Below are 27,349 nucleotides of genomic sequence, written 5' to 3'. Positions count from 1 at the left end.
AATCGAGATCAAGCATCTTGCCACAGCAGGAGTGGAAATCCTGACCGCTCAGTGTGGCACCAACATCGACCTGAGTCTGCAGTGTGTGGGGAGAAGAAAGCATCACTTCTGTTGATTAAATGTTATTTAGATTCGATCTGAAAATGATTTTGTGTGCTTATTCCACAAGTTTTGTCTTTTTGAAAAAACAATAGGTTGTGGACTACCTGACTCAGTATTCTGGAATCAAACCTGGGGACCTTGATGCCAAAATCTCATCCAAGCACCTAACCACCTTGAAGTCAACATACCTGAAACTGAGATTCCTCATTGATGTTGGAGTGAAGTTTGTGGGACACGGGCTGCAGAAGGACTTCAGAGTCATAAATCTTATGGTAGGTTTAAAAAGTTCACTTAAATAGAATAGAATCATAGAATAGTACAGCACAGAAGGAGGCCGTTCGGACCATCGAGTCTTTAGGATAAACCACCTGTAATGACATCCTGTACTTGTGGACATTGCCACCATCTCCCTTCCTCAACTCCTATTCCATCAAATCTTGCTGTGCTGGTAGCTGGCCTCCTGGTTGTCCTGGCCATCTTAATGGCACTGCCAAAGGGAGAAAACGGTGTTGAGAACAGAGGATCAGTGAGGAAATGTTCAATTTCACTTCGATACACCGTATTTTGTTATGGATACTTAATTAGGATAAGTCTGGATTTATTCTAGGGTGGGAGGAGCCCGAGAGGATGCTTTTTTTAAACACTAGAATCACAGCACAGAAACCGGCCACTCAGCCCATCAGTTCTGTTTTTCTCATTTGAAGAGAATTCCACATTTGAAGATTTTTTTTTTTCCCTAACCTTTTTAATTTTTGTGATGATAAGTTGGTGCTCCCTTGTTACTGTCTCGCCGACCTGTTCAACTATACAGTGAAGTTCGCTTGTACCTTTGCTACATGGCACACAGTGATTTTATATGTTCATAATAATGTGCAGTCTAACCAGAACAAAGGAACGCACTGATCCTTGATGGATTTTGTCTGATTTGCTGCATTATATCCACAAATGTTTTTTTTATAACTGCAGATGCTGGAAAGACAGCAGGTCTGCCAGCACCAAAAAGAAAAAAGGTACAAATATAAAAATAAGTGCTTACAAATGTTAATTTAATATCCCCAAAAGTGACAATAGGTTAGAGTCATATTTTCAGCAGCTTTTTTTTCCTTCTAAGGGAGACCCCCTCTGTGTCCCCTTAGTCTTTCCCATAAAGATCTGCAGCTACTGGGAGAGTGCAAACTGGTGATTTTTAGGGGGAGCCCAACTGACGTCAGTCCCAAATGTGGAAGTTAGATGGGTTTCAGTATGAGCTGCATTGTTTCTGACAGATGATGCACAATGGGACTCGTAATCTACCAAATCACTAAGTGACGTAACTTTGTTTTGTTACTGACCAGGTGGCATTTATTGCCCACTCCTAGTTGCCCTGAGGGCTTTAGGAGTCGACCACATGTGGAGTCACATGCAGGCCAGATTGGGTGGGGGTGGCAGCTTCCCTTCCCTAGAGGACATTAGTGGACCAGTTCAGTTTTTACAATAATCTGGCAGCTTTCATGCTCATTTTCTGGTGCTGACCCACAAATTGCCAGATTTATTGAATTCAGTTTCACAACTTGCCATGGTGGGATTTGAAATCATGACCTCTGGGTTACTAGTCCAGTACCAGAACCATTAGGCTACCTTAACTCCAAGACTGGAGTTATTTATGCTGTTTTTTGTTGATGAACCACCAAGTTCCATTGTTTCTCTCTTTGAGGGGTATTTTCTCCTCTCCCTGCCTCTCGCGAAGGTGCTGAAGTTCTGTAGGAGTTGCCATTTTTCATACGAGTGTCAGCCGTAAGTGTTGGCAACCTAATTGACTGGAGGGCAAATTGGAAAGTGAGGCTGATCTTGACTTGCACTTCCAGCAAGGATCATTGAATAATAGTTTGGAGCAGGGGTCCTGACTTTTACTCTACGGTAGCGCAGAGGTGCTGAGGATAACTGTAGTGCTCTTATTGCCATCCCAACTGCATTTGTCGAACTACCACACATTGCAGTGCATTTAACAACCGAGGTCTTGGGAGCGGGAACGCCTTTATAAGAAAAAATAGCGGCGAAAACAAAATTAAGCCAATTTTCCAAGTGAGCATTATCAGTGGGCGAGGTTCCCTGTTGCTAGCATCTACTTGGTAAATGAGCACTAATGGCTTTATTCCATGGGACTTAATATGGCAGGAGGCTGCTGTGTTCTCTGTGATAGAGTTCTGCCTGTGATGTCAGTTCAGTGTGATGCAGGCTGGCTGTGGTGCATGTTGTAGAGAATAGCAGCCAAATTTGCAGTAATATTGCAATAACCATAATCTTCAAAAAAAAACAACACTGGCGTAATCAAAGTTTAAAGAAACATAAGCAGTATAAATTTCTGGCCTGAGGGAAGACTGTTTAATAGGTTGCCATCACCGGGTTATACATGCGCCACCAGATCTATTGTGTGATTTCAGGAGTAGAAAAAGGCAAGTTTCAGAAATATTCCACCACCTCTGTTCAGTGTGGTGTAAATTGAATGCTGCTCCAGCCCAAGGAAATGTTCAGTGAGCTGGTTTTATAAATTTCAGTTTTAGTCTAATGTATTTCTCTCCCCATTTCCATCTTCAGATTCCAAAGGAGCAGGTGATAGACACTGTGTATTTGTTTCACATGCCTCGGAAGAGGATGATTTCGCTGCGTTTTCTTGCATGGTATTTTCTAGGTTTGTATTTGTTCTGGTTTAAGATTTTTAGCTTTTGTTAATGTCAGTCGATGTGCACCATTCCAAACGCCCCTGTAATCAGTTGCGGGTCATCACTTGCGGTGAATTACGTTGATGAGATTGCTGCCTGCATTGAGCTTGCTGAATTACGTGACATTAATTCTACCATTGCATGAAGCACACATGGAACCACCTGTAGGGGAAATGATACTCCCCAGTGTTTCAGTGAGATTACTGCCTGCTTTGTATTGGCTGAGCCCTGTTGACCTGGAAGGTCTCATCCCTGGTCTGTGTTGCGTTAGCTGACCTCACCTGGGGCACCACAATTGACCTTCGTGCACCTGGAATAGCATGGGGTGGTGGGGGGAAGCAGCCAGGGGTCCCACTCCTGATCACTATCCAGCATCCCATCCTGGAAAGTGCACATTGAGGGGAGGACATGATCAGGCTCAGCTGTGATGTTCTCCAGTCAAATAGCCTGCTGATGCACTCCATTTAGGCTCACATGAAAAATGACCACTTAGTTAATGGGAACTGGTGCCAGAGCCCAGCAAGGAGTCAGTGCCTGCAGGAGAGGAGGGGGAAAATTGGGCAAGAAAATATATATAGTGAGGAGCTGGCAATGAGGAAGTCCTGCTAAACCTTTATAAATCACTGGTTAGGTCTCAGCTGGAGTATTGTGTCCAATTCTGGGCGGCACACTTTAGAAAGGGTGTCAAGGCCTTGGAGAAGGTGCAGGGGAGATTGACCAGAATCTGGAGAGACTGATTGGCTTCTTGTACTGTTCCACTTCTCTGACAGAACTCAAAATTCAGGGTGAAACGCACGACAGTATCGAGGATGCTCGCACAGCGCTGCAGCTCTACCGCAAGTACCTGGAATTAACTAAGCATGGCATAGATGTGGATGAATTCCGGAAAATATTGAAAGGTCTATATGAGAAAGGCAGAAAGATGGACTGGAAAGTACCAGAGCCTGAAGGAGAGGTGCAGAACAGTCCAAAAAGTAAAGTACCGTTTTTATTTCCTTTTTTGGTGTGACAGCATTTTATTGCTTAAAGTTAAAATGTAAAATTTTATCCTCATCAAAAATTGCTGTATTGTACTGAACTTCACCCTTGGAAAATCAGACTGTTGGGGAACTCTGTGGACACTGGCATTCCCCTCCAGCCTAGATTGATGAGATGAAACCTCTGTCTGCTGGCTGTAACAATCCTACATGGTGAATTTGGTAGTCTGAATCCAGTTCCTGGTTGGCATGGGCCTACAGCACAAAACTGTCCTCAATTCAGCACGAATTGGCAATCTCACTGAGTCCACAAGACAGCTGGAGTAAGAAATGGAAAAATGTCTCACTGGTACGGTTGAGGGACTTATTCGGTGTCTAATCATGCTATACCAGACCCCAGAGTCTTACTATTCCTCTGCCACCAACCTACTCCACATCCTCCGTTCCACTATTGAGAGTTGCTCTTTCAGCTGTCATGCCCCAAATCCCTCTATCTTGCCATGTCCTCCTTAGCTTTCAAAAGCCCCCCATAAAACTCTTGTCTTTCACCACATCTTTGGCTCCTTCCAATAGCTCTCTTCCTGCTTTTCTGTGTTTTTTTCCTCTCCCTCTTGATTGGCATCCATTTTTTCCCTCCTTCGTAAAACCCTTCAAGATGTCTTTCTGTACTCCAGGGAAATGTAAGTTGTTAATGCTGACACTGGATGCTCAAAATGGAAAATATTCCCTTTCCCAGCACTAACATCCCTCCCCTTGAGCAAAAAAATTAAACTATCTGAACTTGATCTTAATTTGAACATCCATTTCATTCTATTTCAAACCTATTTTGTTTGAACTGTAAATGGGGCCAGTACAAAGATGTTTCCAAGCCCACACCCAACAGTTGAACTAAGCTGCAAAGAATTTCTGTAGTTGCTGACACATGCCTGGGTTCGTATTATCTGCTGAGATTACTCCAGCCATCTAGCACTGCCAGACTAAGTAACTGCTCTGAGCTAATTCCTTCAACAAGACCGAGATTAGAATCATACAGCACAGAAGGAGGCCATTCGGCCTATCGTGCCTGTGCCAGCTCTTTGAAAGAGCGATCCAATCAGTTAGTCCCTCACCCCTGCTGTTTCCCCATATTCCCTTCAAATACTTATCCTGTATTACTCATTTTTTTAAAAACACTGCATATTTATGTTTCAAGGATTATGATACTGAGATTTTCTCCTTTTAACCCTTACCTTTAAGTGTAATTCTGTGTTGTACAGTTTCAACAAAATGCTCATAGGTTATGACAAATACAAGCTGCACAATGGGCGATATGTAGGTTCTGAAGATAAGCCAAAAATATCAGCACATGACACTCTCAGGTTCCACACGTGATTCATTCCTAATTGAACAATCGTATCAAACTTGTATATAACTTTTATTTCATTGAAGAACTCTTTCTACCCATGACTCTTTTCTTCCCACCAACCGCCTTCAAGCTTGAAGCAAAACACTTTGCGATTGGATAATGTGCTGATTGAGGCATTTATTGCCCTGGCAGTAGTTCATACTGGCCATAATCCACTGGAGTCATCTTTCATATTTCCTGTTCTGTGTAGTTAGTAAAGGTTATTAACTGTAGAATGTTACATAAATTAAGAATATAGAGTTTTGAAGAAACTTTTTGATAGGTTATTTATAAACAATGCTATTTACCTTTGGTCATTGAGGCTCGTTGCAAGTATAAAGTGATGTGATAGGTTGTTATGTGATTAACAGCCAGCTTTACAGAGCTAATAGTTTGCACAATTGGTAGTTCTCTCGTTTAAGTCAGAAGGTTGTGGGTTTAAGCCCCGCTCCAGTTCCTCCAGTGTTCTCGCCAACATTCGTCCAATCGCAGATTACCTGGTTATTCGTCGTCTTTGTTGTTTATGGGACCTTGCGGTGCGCAAATCGGCTGCTGCATTTGCCTGCATAACAGTGACTGCACTTCAAAGGAAATCTATTGGCTGTGAAGCGCTTTGGGATGTGATGCTATGTGATGAAAAGATGCTATTCAAATGCAAGTTCGCTCGTTCTTTGGTTAAGCATCTGTTTGTTTTCAAAACTTAAAACTAATTTTTAAAAACCATCCTGTTTCCATTTCTGATGTATCCCCATGCCAGCACCGTATGCAGCTAAGAGGACTGGCTGCCTGGCCTATACCAACATTGCTGTGTAGCCACCCCACACAGGGGTGTAGGAATGCTTGGAGTGATTCCCTCACTTTCTGTCGGAAAGCAGCTGGCCTGTTCTCCGGGCCTCAAAGTTGTAACGTGATTCAGATCTGGAATGCGACGTGCAATGAATCACTGGTCAGTAGACATCTAGATCTGGCTTTGAATCCACCTTGGACTGATGGAATGAGAGTCTCCATTGTGATAGCTGCAGTGTGCTTGTAGGTGTGGGCCCACAGGACAGAACTAGCCATAGTTGGTACTAAATTACCAATCCTACCCAGAGAGAGACACCAATGGCTGGTATGAGCAATGGAAATATCACATTGGTGCATTTTTGGCGCAAATTAGAGGGAGCTCTACCCTGCATCTGACATTGGGTGTGCTTAATGCTGACCCTGGGTGGAAAAATGTTCCATTCCCCAGTACATATCTCACCTGATAAGCGCAAAACATTGGAATCCGCTTTACATGTTTCTCATTGCCCATAATGAGTTGATGGGGGTTAATCTCGATGGTTTTTTTAATGCAGATTCTACACCTTCAAGCTTCTCTCTTTTTCTTAAATTAGGCACCCAATTTTCCCACCTCTGATGGGTTTATAATGTGAAGAAACATGAATGAACTATCTAACCTAACGAGGAGCGAATCCTGCAGCATTTGAGGGGGAAAAAGTTTGTATTTTTAACAGATTCCAGAAGAAACCTGTTTCTAAATGGAGACTGCGTGGAGTGGTGCTTAAACTGTCGCAGTACTAAATTATACCACTGAAGAAAACTGATCTGACTGGACGAAGAATGGGGAGGAAAGTCAGATTGTTTGGGGAAAAAATGGAAACAGAGACGTGTTGTGATATAAAAACAGACAATGCTGAAACACTCAGCAGGTCAGGCAGCATCTGAGGAGAGAAACCGAGTTAACGTTTGCACTCGTCACTGCTGAGGACTGGCATTCCGCCAAGGCTCCCAGATCTCGAGGTTTCTCGGCAAACATTGTGCTTTTTTAAAAAATTCATGTTTTCCCTCTGTTTTCTTAAGCCTTTCCTTCACTTTCTTGCTCCCTCTCCTTTAAAAACGAATGCCCTCCTGGAGCTGTGCTCATAGGACAGAATAACTTCCCCGTGAAGATGAAGGCAGAATGTTTAATCCAAATAGCCCAGGCGTGGCTGGCAGACTTCGAAGTTTTGGCAGCTCTGAGATTGAGTAAAAATCTTTAAAACACCCCAGTGTTGGCCAAAATTTGCCTGTTGCAGGGAAAAAAATGGAAGAAAATACATGGGGTTCATAAACCCAGTGATGGTAACATTGTCACGCACTGCCATCAGATTGCACATGCATCTATTATTCAGTAAAATCATTGGTTTGCAAGAAATGGTAGCCTTCCCTGCTGTAGAGATCGTGTTTTAAATAGTCATGTTGAATAAGGTATTCCACGTTGATTTTAACAGTTCAACAAAATCTTTTAGATTGTTTTATAAAACAATCAGGATATGGGAATGATGTCATGATGGCACCCTCACCATGGTAACAGTCCACACTATTCCAAGATTGTATTTAAGGCCCCCCCTCCCCTCCCCTCCCAGATAGCCAGCAGGATGATGTAGGGTCTTCAGCCGCTACACTGCCGATGTTCCTGAACTTTCAGGGCTTTTAAAATTATAAATGTGGCCTTTTTGAGCTTACAAAGAATCTCCAAATGGCTAGCAATCTTTATTACAATATTTTACATATACCTGTACATGTGGTGCGAGACACTATCCATATTCGGCATTAAGTTACATATGTACTTGCATTGGAAGGAAAATCATTTGCACTTCCTATTACATAATTGGAAGCTCTTTTTAAAAGTTCAGTTGAAAAAGCTCTGGTCTACTGTTGTTTTCTGAAGATAATAAAACTTTATTTTTTAAAGAAACCCCTGGTCTGGTTCTTTACTTATTAAATTCTTCATTCAAGTCAGTTTTTCATAATTCTGCATCCTGCTGTAAGTAAAAACATTTACCGTGATTGAGCCAAGGCTGCACTTGCATACAAAAATCGAGGTTTGCAATTTGTTAGTTGATCCGTTTAGCCCAATTCATGTATCTATTGAAAATAAATAACTGGACTTTTCAACAAAAAAAAAGTGAATGCAGACAAGTGTGTACATAACCTGCTGTCAGTGTCTTGCATCAGGATTCTTATCATGAATGCAAACTACGTTTAAGAGCAGGAATTTGTGAAATATTTGACAAGATTATGGAATGGTGTGTAATAAACCTGAAAATTGTTAATAAGAACATAAGCATTAGGAGCAGGAGTGGGCCATTTGGCCCCTCGAGCCTGCTCTGCCATTCAGTAAGATCATGGCTGATCTGAACTTGGCTTCCACTCCACTTTTCTACCTGTTCCCCATAACCCTTGACTCCCCTTTAGTTCAACAATCTGTATATCTCCGCCTTGAATATATTCAGTGACTCAGCCTCCACAGCTCTCTCGGGTAGATAATTCCAAAGATTCACAACCCTCTGAGAAAAGAAATTCCTCCTCCTCTCCGTCTTAAATGGGCGACCCCTTATTCTGAAACTATGACCCCTCGTTCTAGATTCCCCCACGAGGGGATCTCAGCATCTACCCTGTCAAGCCCCTCAGAATCTTATGTTTCAATAAGATCACACCTCATTCTTCTAAACTCCAATGAGTATAGGCCCAGCCTTTCCTCATAAGACAACCCCTTCATCCCAGGAATCAACCTAGTGAATCATCTCTGAACTGCCTCCAATGCAAGGATATCCCTCCTTAAAAAAGGAGACCAAAACTGTACGCAGTACTCTAGGTGTGGTCTCACCAATGCCCTGTACAGTCTTAGCAAGACTTCCCTCAAAACATTGGCACTGTAAATATGTATAGGATTTGATGTAAACGTAAGTATCTTAAAGCAGACATACTCCTTTTAACTGCGAGGCTCCTGTGTCAACACAAACTTTGTAAATCAAAAAGTGCAAAAATAACCAGTAAATGTACAAGTATTGATAATTTAGGCAACCCATACTTCCACACTTCACTGGATTGGGGAGGTGCCAGGTGGGAGCCAGCCACATCTGTAGGAAGAAAACAAAGTAAAATTTGCTCTTGCATACCGAGTAATGTTTACAGAGAGGTATTGGAGTAAGCCTGGAATCTGGTGATTATGTGCACCCTTTTGGTAATGAGGAATACTGCATGGAGAACAGAAAGTCAGCCCAAAATGGCAGTGGGGAAGAATTGAGTTCCAAGGTTTAAGAATTAATTTACTGCATGACCTGGAACTGAGAAATAATATGGGCGCTGGTGCCAGTCTGTCTGTAGCGAGGCCTGTGGAAATGTGAAGTTATGATTTTAGCATTGTTATTGAATTAGTTTTGAATGTTGTGTTTGAGATGTGATAATGAACCAGATGCCACGAAGTCTGTAACAAAAAGGTTAAGGTTTTATGTGACTGTTGAAATTCAAACCCTTTTGTGTTCCCTCCAATTTTCCCCTCATTCATTTTAATGGACAGAAAAATTGCTGGCTGGTGAGCACAGTGGAAAACACTAGCGACTGATTCTTGGTGGCCCTCTGCTATCTTACCCAAGTGGCCATTCTTCGGGTGAGTGTAGGCAGGGAATGTTAGCAGGCTATTCAACTTTTTGTTTTAATTCTTGGAATGTGGGCGACACTGGTAAGGCCGACATTTAATGCCCATCCCTCATTGCCCTCAGAAGGTGGTGGTGGGTCTTCTTGAACCACTGCAGTCAGTGTGGTGATGTTGCTCCCACAATGGTGCTAGATAGGGAATTCCAAGATATTGACCCAGTGATGACTTTAAAACAGAAACTTACTTCTTACACCGTGAAACATGCTGCAGTTTCAAAGTGGGCTAATTTCACTGCTGGCCGGCATAATCTTAAATCTAGAACTTTTCTGAAGTTCACCCGACACGCTCGCCCGGGAAACTCTCCTTCAGAAAAGCATGCTTCCCGCAGAAATACAATCCAAATCCCATTGAAGTTGAAAGGGATGCAATCCAATTCCTACGTGCTGCATCTCCTTTATCAATATTATTAAAATGTATAGCCAGTTTTTGACAAAGGCATATGATGCTGTGATAAAATGTGAAATCTGCAGCCATTTAACCTAATTAGCACATTAGACTTCATATGTTTTCCCTAACAACTTGCACCTTGTGAAGGCTATCGCAGCCATCATGTCTGGTTTCTGAGCTCACGGTTCTTCCTTTGAGGGAATACCCGGAGAGTCCCAGGCTCATTAACCCTCACATGCTGTTTCCAGCAATAAAGACCAAGTTAAAAATTCAACACTGACCAAAAAAAACTTTTGTCGCAGCTGTATGCAATTTTCAGATGGACTTTGGGTTTTTAAGAGTTAAAGCGGTGATGAGGGGAGAAAGTAGTGTTTGGCACATCGGCTGAAATTGATCTCTTTAGAGGTAGCTTTGACCATGGTATTTGGAAGTGCTGCCTGAATTCCATTGTGTTTCAGCATGTCTATTCAAACACGTGGAAAATGCCAACGGTGCCTTTGTTCTTAAAATAGCCTGATGGACAGTAAGAGTAGCAAAACTCCTGATTGTCAGTTTACAAAAAGCAGTACCTGGTTTTGCATATACAGCAACCATTGCTCAGTCTGGAGGCTTTTTCACTGCTTGGAGTATGAAACCTTCCCGTCCCACTTTCAGCATTTTAGGTGTGGTTCTTTCCAGAGTATCGCTGTTATTCTTCCCTTGCATTTAGTTACTGGAGTTAGAGGGGGGGGGGGGGGGGGAAATTGGTACTATTGATTTTAGAATTGTATGATAAATTAGAATTTACCCCAAATCATTATGAATTGTTCAGATAAGTCGGTGCTTTTAATTCCCAAATTTCCTTAACCATGTTGTATGGAGTCTCTCCTTCAGCTGTAGCAGTCTTATTTAAAAATAAAATCCAGGGATTTACAGTATTATAAAACTTTTTTTTGCCTTTGAGATCAAAATTATTACAGAAGTCCACCATAAACCAATTTTGTCTGCTTCTAAGGCCCATGTGTGAAATATTATCAAAACCAATAATTGGCCCCACAAAATAGTTTTCCATAGTAACAGAATGACCATTGATGTCTTAATGTGACCCAATATGTAACATCATGCAGTAAATATTTAACCTATGCTGAGGCGAGACCGTCTGCGAGCTCATTGAAACTATCAGTTCAGAATCCTGGAAAATGCACAACCCAATTGTGTTTCTGAAAATCCAGCTAAGGAACACCCCAGACTAGGAGTGGCAAAAATCCCAGAGTCTAGTTACTCCAGTGGTCCCCCTCTCCCTCCACTGCAACCTATCTTGTATCTCTATTTTAATACTACAAGGCTGCTCTTCTCTTGTTCCTCTTCGATTACAAATATGTTCTACACGGACATCCTGTTCCCCACTTCCTCACTGTTGAAAAGACAACTTTGTTGCATTCTCTCTCTTTTTTCTGTCCCAGGGCCTCCCGCACTATGGAACTTATCATCTTCAGGCTTCCTTCCCTCCTACAATCTTGAGGCTTATGAAACCTGAACTTGGTGTCTCCTAATTTACTTTCCTTTCTCTATTTTCAACCTTGGTGTCTTAAAGTATGGACTTGAGCCTTCATTTGGCTTCAATTTAAACCACTTGGAGCCTACATAAAAAAAGTGAAAATTAAAAGGCACTAGTAATGAAGACAGTAGTTATTGGCAGTTTATTATACATCAAATCTTTAAATTTCATGAAAAATGGTAGTACAGCATATAAATCGGTTTTGCTACATTATCTAAAACAGTTTCTAAAAAGTCAGTTTAACATCAAACAATCAACAAATCCAGATTTTTTTGGGGTGTGTTACTGGAACTCTTGGAACTCTGTTCCAGAGTTTTGCCATAGCTATTGTGTGACAACACCATGCAGAAATGTCATTTTAACCACTGACTTGAAGGTACAAAGATTGGATTATTGAGAATTAATATACACCCATCCCATAAAATAAAGCAGAGACACAGCAATTGACCTCGCTGCCCATGGGTTAGGAGAAAAAAGAAACTAGCTGGGATCCAACTCCTGATCACTTTAGTGTTTCCCTGCTTGAATGTGTGTGTGTCTCTATATAGTACACACACACACACACACACACACAGAGCATATAATACCTCTGCCTTGATCTCATGGTCAAATAAACAGCCAACACTCAATCTAGTCTCACCCACACATGAAGAATGGCCACTTGGGCACAGTACCAGAGGGCTCCTAGAACCACACCCCAGGGGTCAATGCCTTTGAGGGATGGGGAGAAAATTGGAAACCAAAATATATATATTTTTTAAGTAAGTGAATTCATGGCATATGCATACAGTCATTGCATTGTTGGTATATGGGCGTGTCCTTAAACTAATTTGCCCAAGTATTTTAATGCTACAGTGTAGATGCTTCCCCTGGCTGGAGAGTCTAGAACCAGGGGTCACAGTCTCAGAATAAGGGGTCGGCCATTGAGGACTGAGATGAGAAATTTCTTCACTCCGAGCGTGGTGAATCTTTGGCATTCTCTACCCCAGAGAGCTGTGGAGGCTCAGTCGTTGAGTATATTCAAGACAGCGATGATAGATTTTTGAATATTAAGCAGATATGGGGATAGTGTAGGAAGGTGGAGATGAGGTAGAAGATCAGCCATGATCTCGTTGGATGGCCTACTCCTCCTATTTCTTATGTTCTTATGCTTTGACAGACCTGCAGGTAAGAGGCCAAAGGGAGCATTTTTGATTGGCTGGAATGAGTAAAGCCAGCAGTGGCCAGATTTTCACACTACTACAGAACTTTTCATTGTTTTTCAAAGCAGCAACAGAACAATCATATATAATAAATAATTAACTATTTAAAAATAGCAAGACACTCATTACAGTTACTGTACAATAACTGCTTTCCCTTGTCCAAGAGGTTTTTTTATGATGATGGATCAAGGAAACAGTGCACACCTGATTTACTGTGTCATGTTTGTGTGCTCCAAATCAATTTTGTATATCAAATCTTTTATTTTTAAGAAACAAAATGGGGTAGGGATAGTACAACAAGATTTCTTTTTTTTAAAAAGGCACTTAAAATTTGTGACATTGAGTTTAGTGTGAAGTAAAATGCCACCCTAGGTGCCTACAGTTAAACCAAGAGTGCATTAATAATGGCCTCTAAATGCCGGCGGGATCTGTAAGCTACAAGGCCACCTGTGTTGGCCCATTTCTCTGTTTCTTTTGCCCCTTCATCGGGCTTTTTGTACTGGAGCTCTGGAAAGCCTGCAGAGCCTCCACCCTTTGGCTCAGTCAGAGCTTTGGCGAGGTTGACAATCCCCCCTCCTAAGGATTTCAAGATGGCATGAGGGGCACAGGTATCCCATTTAAATGTAGTGTCTTCTGTGAAGACATAGGCATCTGCTAAACCAAGGATAGTGCACAAGCCCTTGTACCCTGCCCCAGAAGCATAGTACATTCTTTCACCACAGAGAGGAGCTAATGCTTTCTTTATGTCTTCCTTCTCACTTGAACTCATGACAATTGAGAGTTGGTTGTGGTGTGCAGGAATCTGCTTTGGTACAGAGTGGATATTGATGTCCTGGTAGGAAATACCCCAGTAATATTTCCCTCGCCATCTGCAAAAAATAAACCCGCATTAGAGGAATAATTTTACACATTAACATACCTAATGAGAGCTACTTGCTTTAAGAGATGGCCTCATCACCCCATGGATCTTGCTTCCATCAAATAGCCTTGAACTTGCTTTGAGTGTCAGCTAATTGTGATCTGGAGATGGATTGAAGCAGTCCGATGGTCTTCTACAACATGGAAAATGAGAAGAGTATTCTACATGTTGAAAACTTTCCAATCTAATAGATCAAGTAGCTACACTAAAAGAAAGGGACAGGTGTCCTTAGTTGGTGCTGGTTTTGATATGTTCATCTCAACACCTCTTTGTACAGAGTGCAGTATTTAGATTGGACTCTTACTAATCAAAATACTATTCTATTGGCCATGCCCATGTGGTATAGCTGGCACCCTTTGGATGCAAATACTGAAAACCAATGTACCTTAAATTGGGGTCCACTTCATTAAATGGTACGTTAATGACTCCCATGATTGGCTGCCCTGAGTTTCTGTCAAAGACTCCGATAAGTACAGCAGCAGATTTCAGACCATATGTGTGGATGCCATCTTTGAATTTCTCTTCAAGTTGCCCTTTGATGTACTGATTGGTTGAATCTGTAAACGGAAACATTGCCGTTTAAAAAAAAAAAAAATAAAATAATAAAAAAAATTTTAAAAAATCCTTCAGCAGAAACCAAGTATAATTAACTAGTACATTTCTTTTTTGTATTTAAAAAAAAGTGATGTTCCAGCAGTCCAACTTCATACAGTTCTTCGAACTATGCAGTCCCAGTAAATCTCAGCCAGTTGTACTTTTTTCTTGCTTTTACTTTCTCCCATTAAAATCCCAACTAGGAGATTGGAGTTCCCACAGCACTCAAGATAGATTTTTACTTGACCTTCCTCCAGAGGATGTGTTTTCCAGTCACAATAGGTCACCTGGAGGAGGGAAGAGGAGTGAAAGAGTCTCTTTCTGCACTGCTTGAGTGGGCGCCTTCAAGACGATCAACTTCTTGATTTATCTCCTGCTACTCTTATCCAATCTTGGTGCTGTCCTTCACTATGGGCCTGAGGTCTTCCTCTGAACTTCTCAAGTTATAAAACAGAATGGGAGTGCTGTATTGACAGTGGTCATGGAGATTCCACAAAATCAAAGACCTCCCCTTCTGAAACCATGAATGCATAGGGTGGGAGATTTTTTTTTGTAAAATGGTTAAAAGGCTTCACTTACCAATAGGATCGACCCATATCCCTATAGTGTCAATAGGGATGTCTATAGTTTGTTTTTGTAAGTCTGGACCATCAATGTGGACATCTTCATGGATACACTTGGCCAGAAGGCCAGCAGCTTTCAGATTCCCATCTAGCACTTTACTCAGCAATTCTGCGGTCCCTTGCTCTGTTTCGCAGACTCTCACAGTAATGGTTTCGCCTGTAATGGTTTCAAGAGAACAGATATGATTTTTGCTGGGTTGTAGTTCAGAGTTGTCCGAAGAATACAAGTGGTGATCTCAATTCAAAGAGATCGGAACAGTCCAGGTGTTTTTTAGTTGGCAATAAAACAAAAGGGAAATACACAAGTTCTATAACATCAAGATTGTGTACTTGTGATCTGATAGTTGTAGAGTCACTGCAGTGAAACTAGTTTTCTTCTTGGAGAGGGCCTGCAAGCATTCCTGAGATTCACCCTGTAATAATGAATTACCCAGTTTTGCCAATTAGGATTTAAAAAATTAACTGCAAGTATCAAATTCATATAGTTAGGGTCACTGATTTATTATGATGTTGTTGAGCCAGATTGCTGGAATGAAGTTGGAGCTAAATGACATCCCTATTGACACCATAGGGATATGGGTTGATCCTATTTGGTAAGTGAAGCCTTTTAACCATTTTACAAAAAAAAAATCTCCCCACCCTATATTAGCCCTATGCATTCATGGTTTCAGAAGGCAAGGTCATTATTACACTGGACCTTCTGACATTTGGTCCAGACCTCCACGTCCGCCAGCTCCCAAAGCAGAAACCCGTTGTTTCCTCCATACGGAGGCGCTTCATTATTACAGGGTGAATAGATGCAGCCGATTATGGTTGTGAAATTTATGAACCAACTAGTTCAGGAAATTCCACAAATCCTACGAGCTACTGTTTGGCAACATCTGATTAACAGTTTGTCGCCATCATATCAACCGATCCGAGATACTAGTGAGACTGTTCTTTTAGAATTTGTTGCAAAATGCCAGTTTTGCAGATTAGATGCTGAATAATTCACCCCCTGCAATCACATCGCATTGCCCAGCAAATTAGTCGTTAAAGGGAAAAGCAGTCAACAGCAGATTTGTTGCAACACGACTTCATGTAAACGGCGCCATGACTCAGCAAGACTGTGAATTATGGCGAAGTAAACTGCCATTGAAGTTACCAACTGCAGTTTAAACACATATAGCCCAGAAATTACATTGCAGCGTTGTACAAATTAATTAAGCCATTTATATGCCAATACCATGCCTTGCGATTTCTTTTTAAAGCTTTTAACAGCAGTATTCCAATATTTTCACACTTCAATTACACCATGCTGACGTGGTCCATTTAACCGTTAAAGTTGTCAGTGCTCCAGTTAATTTTCTAACTACATGGCGTTCTTGTGTACCCTGCAAAACTAAGGTTGAAAGTTTACGGGTGCTTCCCGGATGGCTCTAATGAGTAAATGCACTGCCTGGTGTGGTACAGAGCCATACAGATTGGAAAGGTCCCAGGTGCAGACTGTGGTTTGGGTCGAGTTACCCTGGTGTTATTTGGGGCAGGGGGTGGCGCTACCATTGGCTTCTTCCCATGATGGGATAGGAAATGAGCCAGGGTTACATACGACATGACAGTCCAGCGAGTCTGTCCCAAACAGCAATGACACAGCTAAACATTGTGATCTCCAGTGTCCCCTCCCACCGGGAGTCATGTAATTTTCTGGAAACCGATTTTAAAACTCTATGCCAATTCAGGAGGAACAAAATCTGGAAAATTCCTCTCTCTCTCGTGATCTAATGTGTCCAGGAGATCACAGTGACCATGAGGTTCTGGTCTTTGTCCCATGTTGGAAAGTGTTTGTAATGTTCCTGTGGTCCTGCCTGGGCTCATGCATGAAGAATGGCCATTTGTGGGAGGTCCAGGAGCACTTGTTACCATCAGCAGAACTGTACCCCATCGAAACAAGTCAGGATCTTCGGAAGAGGAGGGGAGAAAGTGTACAAAATGACCGGACAAGCAATGTATGCATTTCACCATCAACATCGCTTTCAAAGTCAAAAATGATGATTGATATCAACAGCCCTTCATTTTGTTCTATCCATTTCTGTGAACTTTGTGAGGTTTTCATCAAAAACAATAAGGAATGCCATAGGGGTACCAGCATAAAGGAGTTACTGAGCCTGTCAGTGTGAGGGAGCTGAATTAACGCCAGTGGATACAATCATTCGCCTAAAGCTGATTCAGCATCAACTGTGTATGTTACTTCAGCTCCCTCGCACTTGAAAATTTGACTGCACTCTACGTAATTGTGGAATAACTGATAAGAAGCATCTTGTAACGTACCCAAACCATTTTCAAACTTATTGGATTCTTCTCCAGCGATGTGAGGTGCAAGTTCTGGAAACTGATTTGACAGAAAGATAATAACTAAAGTATCTGGAAGTTATGGGGGATAATTTAATCACACAATTAATAAAAGCACAAGATAGCCAAGCAATTAGCAGCCAGAATATCAGATTTTAAAAACCAATCATTTACTGTAATAAGTTTGTATAAGACATCAACCCACTTTCTCTCCAGGCCAGCCCCTAACTGAAGCAGAGGAACAGTGGTGGGCAAAATGGAAGCTCGGTTCTCCCACTCCTCCTCTTCCCTCCAATTAAAACTGAGTCGCACGTGAACTCATTCCAAGCATTATCAATGTTTTATTCATTTTTTCTTTTGGTATTTAAAAGTTAGATTTGTTTTTTTTTTTTTTAAATAAATTGCTAAAAGAGACTATGCTGTTATTTACAGAGTCCAAAAAATCTCAGCAACATTTGTCGTGTTGGATAGGCCACTGGGACAGTGTATAATACAGCAGGCACATTCCCTGATCAAGTGTGATGTTTTTCCAATGGTTGAAATAAATTTATGAATGCCTTTGTTACTTATAGGACATTTTTACTCTAAGCATCACACATTGTAATTTTAACAGCTTTAAAGTACATTATTTAAATGATCTTTAAACAGCAAATGACAGCACCATCTTTACAAACAGAACTTGTTCTGAAAGGTTTGTGATAATGACACAGACCCTTTCCCTTCCACCTCTCTCCAATCCATTTTTGGAGCAACTTTCTTGCTCATTAAGATGAGGGGTCAGAATATGGTCAGCTGACTCTCAACAGTGGGAACGGAACATTCTTCAGCTGCCAGCTTAGGATTCTAACTCGAGTCAGGTAAGTTACGAGTCAGGTACAATGTAATGCTTCCATCGCATCACTCAGGGATGTGCCTCGACCCTTGAAGAGCTCTCCATAGTGGCCAAACATGATGGTTCCATTTCTAACACTGCACCTGAGCAAGACTGCTAAATGAGTGCAGAATTAGAGTGCAGTTTTGTACTATGAACTCATGTGACTTGGGAACTTCATTGCGATTGCTGATTACAGAAAGGGGCTCTCTATTTGAACCCAGACACATGGTTCGAGTGCAGCATTTCACCCAGCCTGCCTTTCTGGTACACAGTACCTTTTCCGTAATGTCATTCTTAATCACTTCTTGAATGATGACATCTGCCAGAGTCTTGAAGTCTTGTAAAAACTTCTTATTTTTATCTGGTCCTTTCTTCTCTTCGATCAGAAGCTGGAACAGCGCTTCCTCTCGTTTACAAGCTCGAGCAATATTTGCAGATTTCTCAGAAGCACAGATCAAGGCGGTTAGGATACTGGCCATAGCTGCAATGTGGTAACCTTTTAAGCACTGCTTAAAAAAACAGAAATGTTAAGGCAGGTGATGCTGACTACTTAGGTTCCTATTGTCTAAAAGGAGCCATATGCTATAATTCTGGCCTAACTAATAAGGCTTTCTAAACTAAAGGAAATAAATACATCACAGGATATCATAGCTGTGTGGACACCCGATTCCAAATATAGCAGTCCTGGCAAAATTAGGGGAAAAAGTTTTCAAATATCTCTTTTAAAATATAAAATTTGATAGCCAGACCTTACCTGCGCAAATAATTAAAATGGTTATACATAAAGCATTAACCGACTCCAGCGACCTAACTCAAACTGTCAGATTCAAAGGTCGTGCTAATGTTTAGTCGTCACTTGCTCCTTTCTGACGGATGTTCCACACACAACTGGCAGTCCCGAGCAGCCTTGCCTTTATCACTGGCTGGAAGTGCAACAGTAGGCCAATTCTCATGGTCAGAGGACCAATCGTCAGTTGCAAAGCTCAAGAGCTAACTAATAGAGGATCTGTTTTCTGAGATTCTTAAAAAGCACATTCTTTCTGAAAGAGTTTCCCACGTGATAAACCCTTTGGTCAATGAAAATGGAGCAAACTGGAGTCAGCAAAGGACTTGTAATTCTCTCCCCCTCTAACCAGGCTGGAGCTGCTGATATTTTGATTCAGTACCAGATTGTCCTGGCTCAGACAGCATGTAATATGTAGGAAAAAATGTATACATGAGGTTTGCTCCCAGCTGCCACTGATCAGCAGATTTAAGGAAAGACTTGTATTTATAAAGCAACTGATCACATCTCTCAGAAACATCTCAAAGCACTTCAGATACAGTGCCTGACTTTGAAGTGAGGCGACTGTTATGTAGGGACAGGCAGCAGCCATTTTGCGTACAGCATGATCACACAAGCAGCAATGAGGTAAATGATTAATTAATTTGATTTTTTGGAGGTGATCTTGGTTGGGGGAGGAACATTGGCCAGAACACTGGAAAAACTCCCTGCGATGGAGCACAAAAATCGAGTGAGAAACACAGCCCCCCCCCCCGCGGGTTAGTCAACAACTGAAAGACAAAGTTCGATGTCACTCTTCATGCTATTGGTGAAGTTGGTTAAGTGTTGTGGTTTCAGTTCACCAACATCTGGCGTACTGCAGGCTCAGTGTGATTGGCTTGCGTCTGATAAGAGTCCTACATGGAGAAATTTAAACAGAGATTACAAATATATAAAACTCAAGTGCTGCCGGAGGGAGCAAGATTGGGCACAGGGTGCCAGTGATGATCATGTACTGTACACTCCGCAATGATATTCCTCAAATAACTGCCACACCAGTAATGTGCCCTGACCAGAAGCCACTGCAGGAATTCCTGCACAACCAACCACAGGAAAAGTGCCTCCACTGGAAGATTTTCCAGCATGGTTTTTAATTTTTCCCCTCAAATGCTACCATAGGATTTTCCAAGTTGAAACAGTAGAAGGTACAGAGTATTCCTTCTTCTACACCATAATGGGACAAAATTACTAACATACTTTAAAGTGCCAATTTTTTTTAAAGCAGGTTTTGATCTTGGGAAAACATGCATTGCAATTAAACAAGGATTTCTGAGTGATTATGGGGTAGTCCGATACATTTAATCTATAAAGCACTGTTACACTAAACATCAATTATCCCTGACTCATATTCTAATCTATCCATCTTCTAGGCAGAATTAAGGTCTTGTGTCATACTTCTCTGTATTTTTGTAGTCAGACATCTGTACTTTGGAGTTTACCGGTGTTACCTCATTAGGGATTTCAGGTAAAATTACATTTAACAAACAGGGTTAGCTACAGGAATGCCCCTTACTGTGCTGCATTTCATAGAATCATATAGCAAAGAAGGAGGCCATTTGACCCACTGTGTCTGTGCCAACAAGCATATATTATGTCTCAGAATTGCAGATTTTATAGGCATAACCCACTATTCCTCTCTAACCAGACTGCATCAACTTCTTCATTTTAAAAACTTCATTCACAACCCCTCTAAGTCTGCACTTATCTGAAGTAAATAAGCCGGATTCTTGGAACCTGTCTACATAACTACTAAAGTTCAGTATCATCCAGGTAACCCTCTCCAAAGCCTCTGTATCCTTCACCATATTCGGGAACCAAATGCCTGTGAAACGTTCTTTAGAAACCATATTTCCTGGTAAAAGCAGCAAGAGTGTCATTTTGGGCCCACTGAAATGTTCTAGGAGCCTCACCTTACCCAGGTCTAAAACTTGACAGTAGGTTGGGGTTTGCAGGTTTTATTTTCAATGCAGGGAATCGAAAACTGGCTTTCAGATAAAAAACTTGCTACCCCCAAAAAAGTGAACTGTCTGCCCGAACACTAAATAGGCGATCATAATACATAAACATCTCCTTTCTGATTCGATCAGACCCAAACTAAATGAAGCCCAATAAATGCGGTTGAGTGGAAAATGTATTAAATCCGGATTCACTAGGATGCCACTGATGGGCGCCACAGCCAACACAAGCAGCTGGCTGTGAAGGGCCTTTGTGCATCTCCAAGATGCAAGCTTGGAAAAAGAAATACCAGAGGTGTTATGATGGCATGCGAGAGGAAAAGCTTCACAATAACATTTATTCCAACACATACAGTGTGGTTCTCCAAAACAACATTACAACATGCTAAAGTACACAGAAAGATCTCAACATAAAAATATTACAGTCCAAGCACTCCACTGTATTCTAGAGCGTGGTTCTCAAACAGGCCGATCTATTGAACGGTCACATAATCTGAATGTTACACAGGGAGACATCATGTCAGCTTGGCTCAGTTGGTATCACTCTTCTTCTATGTCAGAAGATTGTGGGTTCAATCTGCCACAGAACGTGGGCACAGAATCTGGATTGACACTTCAGTAGAGTGCTGCTTTATCAGAGGCATTGCCTTTCCAATGAGAAGTTAAACCAAGGCTCCATCTCTCTGTTCAGCTGGACTTTAAAGATTCCCCGGCACTATTTGAAGAAGAACAGGAGTTTGCCCAGTGCCCTGGCCAATGTTCCAGCTTCACCCAACATCTCCCAAAACAAACAGATTAACTGATCATCTATTTTATTGGTGTTTATGGGATGTTGCTGGTGCAGAATTGGTTGCTATATTCCCCAACATAATAAGCCATGCACTCCAAAACAACTGTGTAAAGTGCATTCAGCTTACTCGAAAATGTGATGAGGAACTGTATAAATCCAAGTAATATTATACAGGAAGTTATCTTGATGTGGAGATGCCGGTGTTGGACTGGGGTGGACAAATGTAGGAAGTCACACAACACCAGGTTATAGTCCAACAGCTTTATTTGAAATCACAAGCTTTCGGAGCTTCACCTGACGAAGGAGCAGCGCTCCGAAAGCTTGTGATTTCAAATAAAGCTGTTGGACTATAACCTGGTGTTGTGTGACTTCCTACAGGAAGTTATCTGTTCACTATCAGTTTGCATTCAGCCACTTCTCTAGTGATTGCCATCTAATTTGGATTACATGAGCCAGCCCCTGGCATTTATGCTGTTAAATCAATTTCCTGGAGGGCAGCGGCAAACCTGTAGACCCAGGGAAAAACTGCGTTAGAAATCTGGCACCGGTGTACGGAAACCCGATTTAACAACATAAACATGGAGAGCCAGCTCATGGTGCTGGGCTCACAGAATCTAAACAACCAATATAAAAGCTTATAGTGCTCTTTTGAAGCACGTTCTATGCTTTAAAACTGCTCGATTGGGACAGCCGAGGAATAAGCATTCTCCACAAAGCTTTACCTGATGTGGGACTGCAAATGTAGGCTGTAGGCAGTGCTCTCCATTCATAATGGCCCACATTGTCTCAAACACTTTGACCCCCTCCCAACACCACTGTGAGTTTACTTCTCAGTGGAGCTCCTTCCTGTTTGGGACATCAAAACATGGCTTATGATCCTGGTCACTTCAACAGTCATGAAAAGCTGCTCCTGATATTTGAGCAGCCTTTTATTGCTCAATCACCTGGCTTCTGATAGAAAGAACCTCGCTAGTGAAATTGTTGCGTGAAAAAAAACATTTTTCCTTATAAAACACTAACTGTATTGTAACTTTAAAAAAAAAAAAATTCTCGGGATATGGGCGTCACTGGCAAGACTGGCATTTATTGCCCATCACTACTTGCCCTGACTGAGTGGCTTGCTAAATCACTTCAGAGGGCAGTTAAGAGTTAATCAAATTGGTATGTGACTTGGAGTTACATATAGGCCAGATGATTAGTCCAGGCCTCTAGATTATTAGTCCAGTAACATAACAACTACACTATTGTTACTGTGTCCGCTGATACAAGTGTACCAATGTTACAATACATGAGCTGAAAACTTGCACCAGTTGGCCCAGAGAGACAAGAATGTCCCTGAGACTGTCAGTCTAAGGGTTAAAGCTTGATAAACAAACACCTGACTGATCTCTGGCAAATTATTTACACTTATCTTCCTTTGCAACATTTATGATTATGTCACAGTACAGTGGAATGCACCTCCCTTTTATCTGACTGCCTTACATTATCTGATGCATTTAGGTTTGTCTGCTCCTGTGCAGAGTTGGGTGTGGTCTCCGCCAGTAGGCGAAGACATTCCACGTCTCTCAGTGTTTCCTGTTTGTGAAGCAAGTCTTAGAATCATAGAATTTTAAAGTGCTTAAGGAGGCCATTTGACCCCTCATGTTGTGCTGGCTCTCAAAGAGCAATCCATTTCATCCCATTCCCCTGCCTTCTTCCCATAATCTTTAAAAATTTTATTTTTAAAATATCCACTTCCCTTTTAAAATCTAGTATGAGTTCAGTTTCCCCCACTGTTTCTGGTAGTGCATTTCAAATCGGAACAACCCCGTGTAAAAGAAAATTCTCCTCATACTCTCACCTGAGTCAGAAGGTTGTGGGTTCAAGTCCCACTTCAGAGACTTGAGTACAAAATCCAGGCTGACACTCCAGTGCAGTACTGAGGGAGTGCTGCACTGTCGGAGGGGCAGTGCTGAGGGAGTGCTGCACTGTCAGAGGTGCCGTCTTTCAGATGAGACGTTAAACCGAGGCCCCGTCTGCTCTCTCAGGTGGATGTAAAAGATCCCACGGCACTATTTTGAAGAAGAGCAGGGGAGTTCACCCCAGTGTCCTGGCCAATATTTATCCCTCAATCAACATCACTAAAAACAGATTATCCAGTCATTATCACATTGCTGTTTGTGGGAGCTTGCTGTGCGCAAATTAGCTGCTGCATTTCCTACATTACAACTACACTTCAAAAGTACATCATTGGCTGTAAAACACGGAGACATCCTGAGGTCGTGAAAGGTGTTCTTAAAGAACCCATATCTTTCTAGGCGACTATATTTTATCCTGTGTTATAGCCTCTCGAAGCTTACCCAACACCAGTGTTGGGATGATTGGTGTGCAGTAAACTGGTTTATCCCTTTTTTGCACAGATGTATTATTTTAGTAACTCTCCAGTCTTCTGGCACAACTTCCATATCCAAGCATGTTTAGAAAGATTGTGGTCAGTGTAATGATATCAGCAAATAGTGATGGTATTTGCCTGTTTGATTATTTATGCCTTACCAGCATATTTGCCTGATTGATTATTTATGCCTGACCAGCAGAGGGCATGTGAGAGACAAGCAGTTTAGTTTTAGTTTCGTTTTAGATGGATCTCTAAGATGGTGTCTCCTGTAATGCTGTTAACTGAGTTGAACATACTTTAGATAAAAAGACAAGCTCTTTCATGAATGTGTCGTCATTGAACCCACATACAAATCAATACAGTCAGAACATCTGCTATTCCATCTCGGACTTCCCTGAGCATTCTGGCACGTGGCCAGCAGAGCAGTGTCTTACCCACTTTTAGTTCCATTTTTCCAACACTGCATCCTTATCTTTGTTATCTTATCTAATTACTGCACCTCCTCCTCTGTACACTTTCATTGCCATTGCTAACTCTCGAAAACCAAAGTCCTCATTTAGTACCTCTGCCATCCCTTCATCCTCCAAGATTTCCTTTGACATTTTCAATATCCTCTTTTACATCTTTATAAAATTCTTTACCATTTCCCTTTGTTTCCTGCCAGTTTTTCTTCATAACCCCTGAGCCATTCTAATCTTTGCTTTCCCTCTCGATTTGACTTGATTTTATTTTGTATTAACCTTAGATTGGTCAGATGCCTCATTTTAATTTCTCTTCTCATCCAATGAACTCCAGCTTTTGACACACCCCCCATTTTACTTGTGGGAATCTATCTGGTCTGTACCCTAATTGTCTCCAGTTTAGACATTTCTCATGGTTTGTGTATGGTCCTATTTGCCAATATATCTGGGCTACCTCCCCTTTTAACATTGAAATTAGCCCCAGTAAAGTATATTTATCATTGACTGTACCCTCTCCTTTTCAGTTTTTATATCCAACCTAATTAGGTTCTGGTCACTGTGTCCCAGATATACCCCTACCCTTACCTTGCCAACTTGCCCCACTTAATTTCCCAACACTGCCTCCTTCCTTCCTTATTGGTCTAAAAACAATTATCTGGAAAGCAGTCCTTGCCACATTGTCGAAACCTCCTCCTCCTCCTCCTCACCCCTGACATTACCTCGACCCAAGTCTTATCTTTGGATAACGAGTTATTAGAGAAACGCTGCCGGTTCAGGTGGTGACATGGGACTTGTCACTTAGTGGGACCACCTCAATATGGAGCTGCAGCAGCTGGAAATAGATAAACAGGGGGAAGAGGTTCGGAAGCTGGGGGGCGATCCGCGAGCAGGGCGGAATAGACTCTCACTGTACGAGAGGGTCGTGCGTAAGTTGCATCTTACGGAGCCCGTGTCGGTGCAGATTTAAAAAGGAGAAAGCTGCGAATTCTGATCCCTCTTAAAAGAGATTTGGTGCCAATGATGCGGGTGCAGCAGATCACCAAGTGCTCAAGCACCAGCGATCCAGTGGATCCCTGCCCGCCCCCCACAGAACCGAACCCCTCGAGCCCTTGCGGCTCCCGGCCACGCTCCAGCCCGTCAACTCCAATCTTTGCCCCGGCTTCGGTACTCACGAGTCCGCGGCCCGTTTCCCCGTGCGTCCGCTGGAGGCTTCGCTTCCACGCTGAGCCGCCGGGAGAGGGCGGAATCTGCACTTGCAGGGGGCGGGAAAAACTTCAACCCCGTCTGTTTATTCTCTCTCTCCCGCCCAGAGTCTGTCACAATCCCTCCCCCTTCCGATCCTTGGGCTGACTGCGAGGGCGGGTCCGGGAGGCCCAATCACGGTGCCAGCCCAGTTCAGTGCTCTTTAAAGGGCCCGCCAGTGAATAATCCGAGAAAAGGACAAGAAGGGGAAAAAACAGACATGGAGGAGATTTGCTGCCAGGGGGTTAAACAGTGCGCCCAGTACAAATTCTCCAGCTCTCTCAGCAGCTACTTCAAATGGCACATTCGATCGGAGAGAGTGGTCCTTGGGTCTCCACAGACTCATTCCTCCCTCTTTTTAATTGCCAATTAGGATGACCATTAATTAAGGATCAAATGAACAAAAAGTGCTCCTTTTGAAAAGGGCACAAACAATAAACTCCAAACCATGAGTAAAACGAAAGGAAACCTAATAAGCCAAATCATAACATTATTCTCTGTGTCTACAATGAACTCCAGTCCCTCCGATGCCCACTGGTCACATGAAGGCCCCAAGCGTACCTGCAGACACCGCATGCTCTCTTTCCAGGGGCACCCGGGAGCAGACATAGCCACAGAACACACGGATTTCTCCCATTTACTTTTCTTCCAGCTGTTGCTCCAGGGGTTCGCCCTGGCTGCCTCTTCCAGGGTGTTCTCCGTGCTCGGTTGCCCTTGGAGAGGGAGCATGCCGTGTCTGCCAGTATACTTGAGGCCTTTTGCAACTGGTGGGCACTGCAGGGTATAAAGTGTCTTATTGAGGATGTAACTGGTAGAATAGATAAGGGAGAACCAGTGTGTAACATTTGCATATTGAATTATCATTGGCCTGCAGGCATCTGTAAGGACTACTATTGTTTGGAAGACCCGAGGCTAGGGGTCCTAACGCCATCTTTTCCCCATTGTGCTGTATGATTGAGATCACAGACCTGATGCTTCATAAAAGAGTTTAAACTGTAATACTCTGTTGTCCTGCAATTTATTATTTTTGTACAAAGTGTGCAAAACAAGACATGGGGGTTGATTTTGTCGAACCTGTCGGGAAGAAGGCGGGACTTCCCCTTTCAGGTTTCTGACCCGCCTACTTTGACGTCCGGCCAATCCGCGCGATTTTCCCTTGATTGACCTTGTTGAGCCCGCCCAGCGGGCTCAGCAGGCCAATTAAGGGCCACCCGGCAACAGGTGACGTCACAGACTGAAATTTCATCTGTCAAGATTTCTGACAGATGAAATATCAGTGTTCTACAGCTGTTTGAAGCTGTCAAACACTGACAGTCTGATTTCTAAGATGAGTCCTTCTACGCAGACTCATTTAGAAATCTCAGCAGCACTCAAAGCTGAAGGCTGTCACTTTTGACAGATCGCAGCCGTTCAGCTTTCAGTTCCGGCTGAGTGATGCGCTCCCGATGCCTACAGGAAGAAAGGCTGTTAAGGTAAGTAAAGGTAAGTAAAAGTTCTTTACACACTTTAGACACACCAAACACACTTACCTTTACACTCATGCACCCATCACTCACCTGCGCACCGACATCGCGACCCCTCCAACTCATTCAACCCGACGGCCCGCTGCTCTA

General features: G+C 42.4%; 3 protein-coding genes across 7 annotated transcripts in view; 1 reads left to right on the top strand and 2 right to left on the bottom strand.

The window, feature by feature from the left end:
* LOC147097114 (PAN2-PAN3 deadenylation complex catalytic subunit PAN2-like) overlaps window positions 1-7,884 on the top strand; it is an 80,538-nt gene extending 72,654 nt beyond the window's left edge. Inside the window, 4 exon segments of the mRNA XM_085972982.1 lie at window positions 195-374; window positions 2,677-2,770; window positions 3,572-3,775; window positions 6,542-7,884. Coding sequence (XP_085829108.1) covers window positions 195-374; window positions 2,677-2,770; window positions 3,572-3,775; window positions 6,542-6,564 — 501 coding nt within the window. The 3' untranslated portion in view covers window positions 6,565-7,884.
* LOC147097111 (uncharacterized) overlaps window positions 1-27,349 on the bottom strand; it is a 272,785-nt gene that overhangs the window by 207,721 nt on the left and 37,715 nt on the right. The window lies entirely within an intron of this gene.
* Window positions 11,675-25,885, bottom strand: LOC147097113 (inositol polyphosphate 1-phosphatase-like). Of its 2 annotated transcripts, XM_085972966.1 has the most exons (6): window positions 25,667-25,885; window positions 18,367-18,597; window positions 17,197-17,257; window positions 14,846-15,046; window positions 14,058-14,229; window positions 11,675-13,622 (listed from the first exon to the last, which is right to left on the bottom strand). In XM_085972966.1, exons 2-6 carry the CDS (start codon window positions 18,568-18,570, stop codon window positions 13,136-13,138), a joined length of 1,125 nt encoding a protein of 374 aa, XP_085829092.1. In that variant the 5' UTR covers window positions 18,571-18,597; window positions 25,667-25,885; the 3' UTR covers window positions 11,675-13,135. The 2 variants fall into 2 exon arrangements, with proteins under 2 accessions (XP_085829092.1, XP_085829093.1); XM_085972967.1 differs by lacking the exon at window positions 14,846-15,046.

The sequence above is a fragment of the Somniosus microcephalus genome, chromosome 33 (assembly GCF_052327205.1).
Source record: "Somniosus microcephalus isolate GS21.2 chromosome 33, FLI_Smic_1.0, whole genome shotgun sequence".
NCBI lineage: Eukaryota > Metazoa > Chordata > Chondrichthyes > Squaliformes > Somniosidae > Somniosus > Somniosus microcephalus.
This window is presented reverse-complemented; position numbering and strand designations above follow the sequence as displayed.

Coding starts and splice junctions, on each gene's coding strand:
- LOC147097113 (XM_085972966.1), bottom strand. CDS start 18,570: ATGGCCAGTATCCTAACCGCCTTGATCTGTGCTTCTGAGAAATCTGCA. Junction 14,230..14,845: donor GATATGGGTCGATCCTATTG/GTAAGTGAAGCC, acceptor TTCCGTTTACAG/ATTCAACCAATCAGTACATC. Junction 13,623..14,057: donor GAAGTGGACCCCAATTTAAG/GTACATTGGTTT, acceptor TATTTTTTGCAG/ATGGCGAGGGAAATATTACT.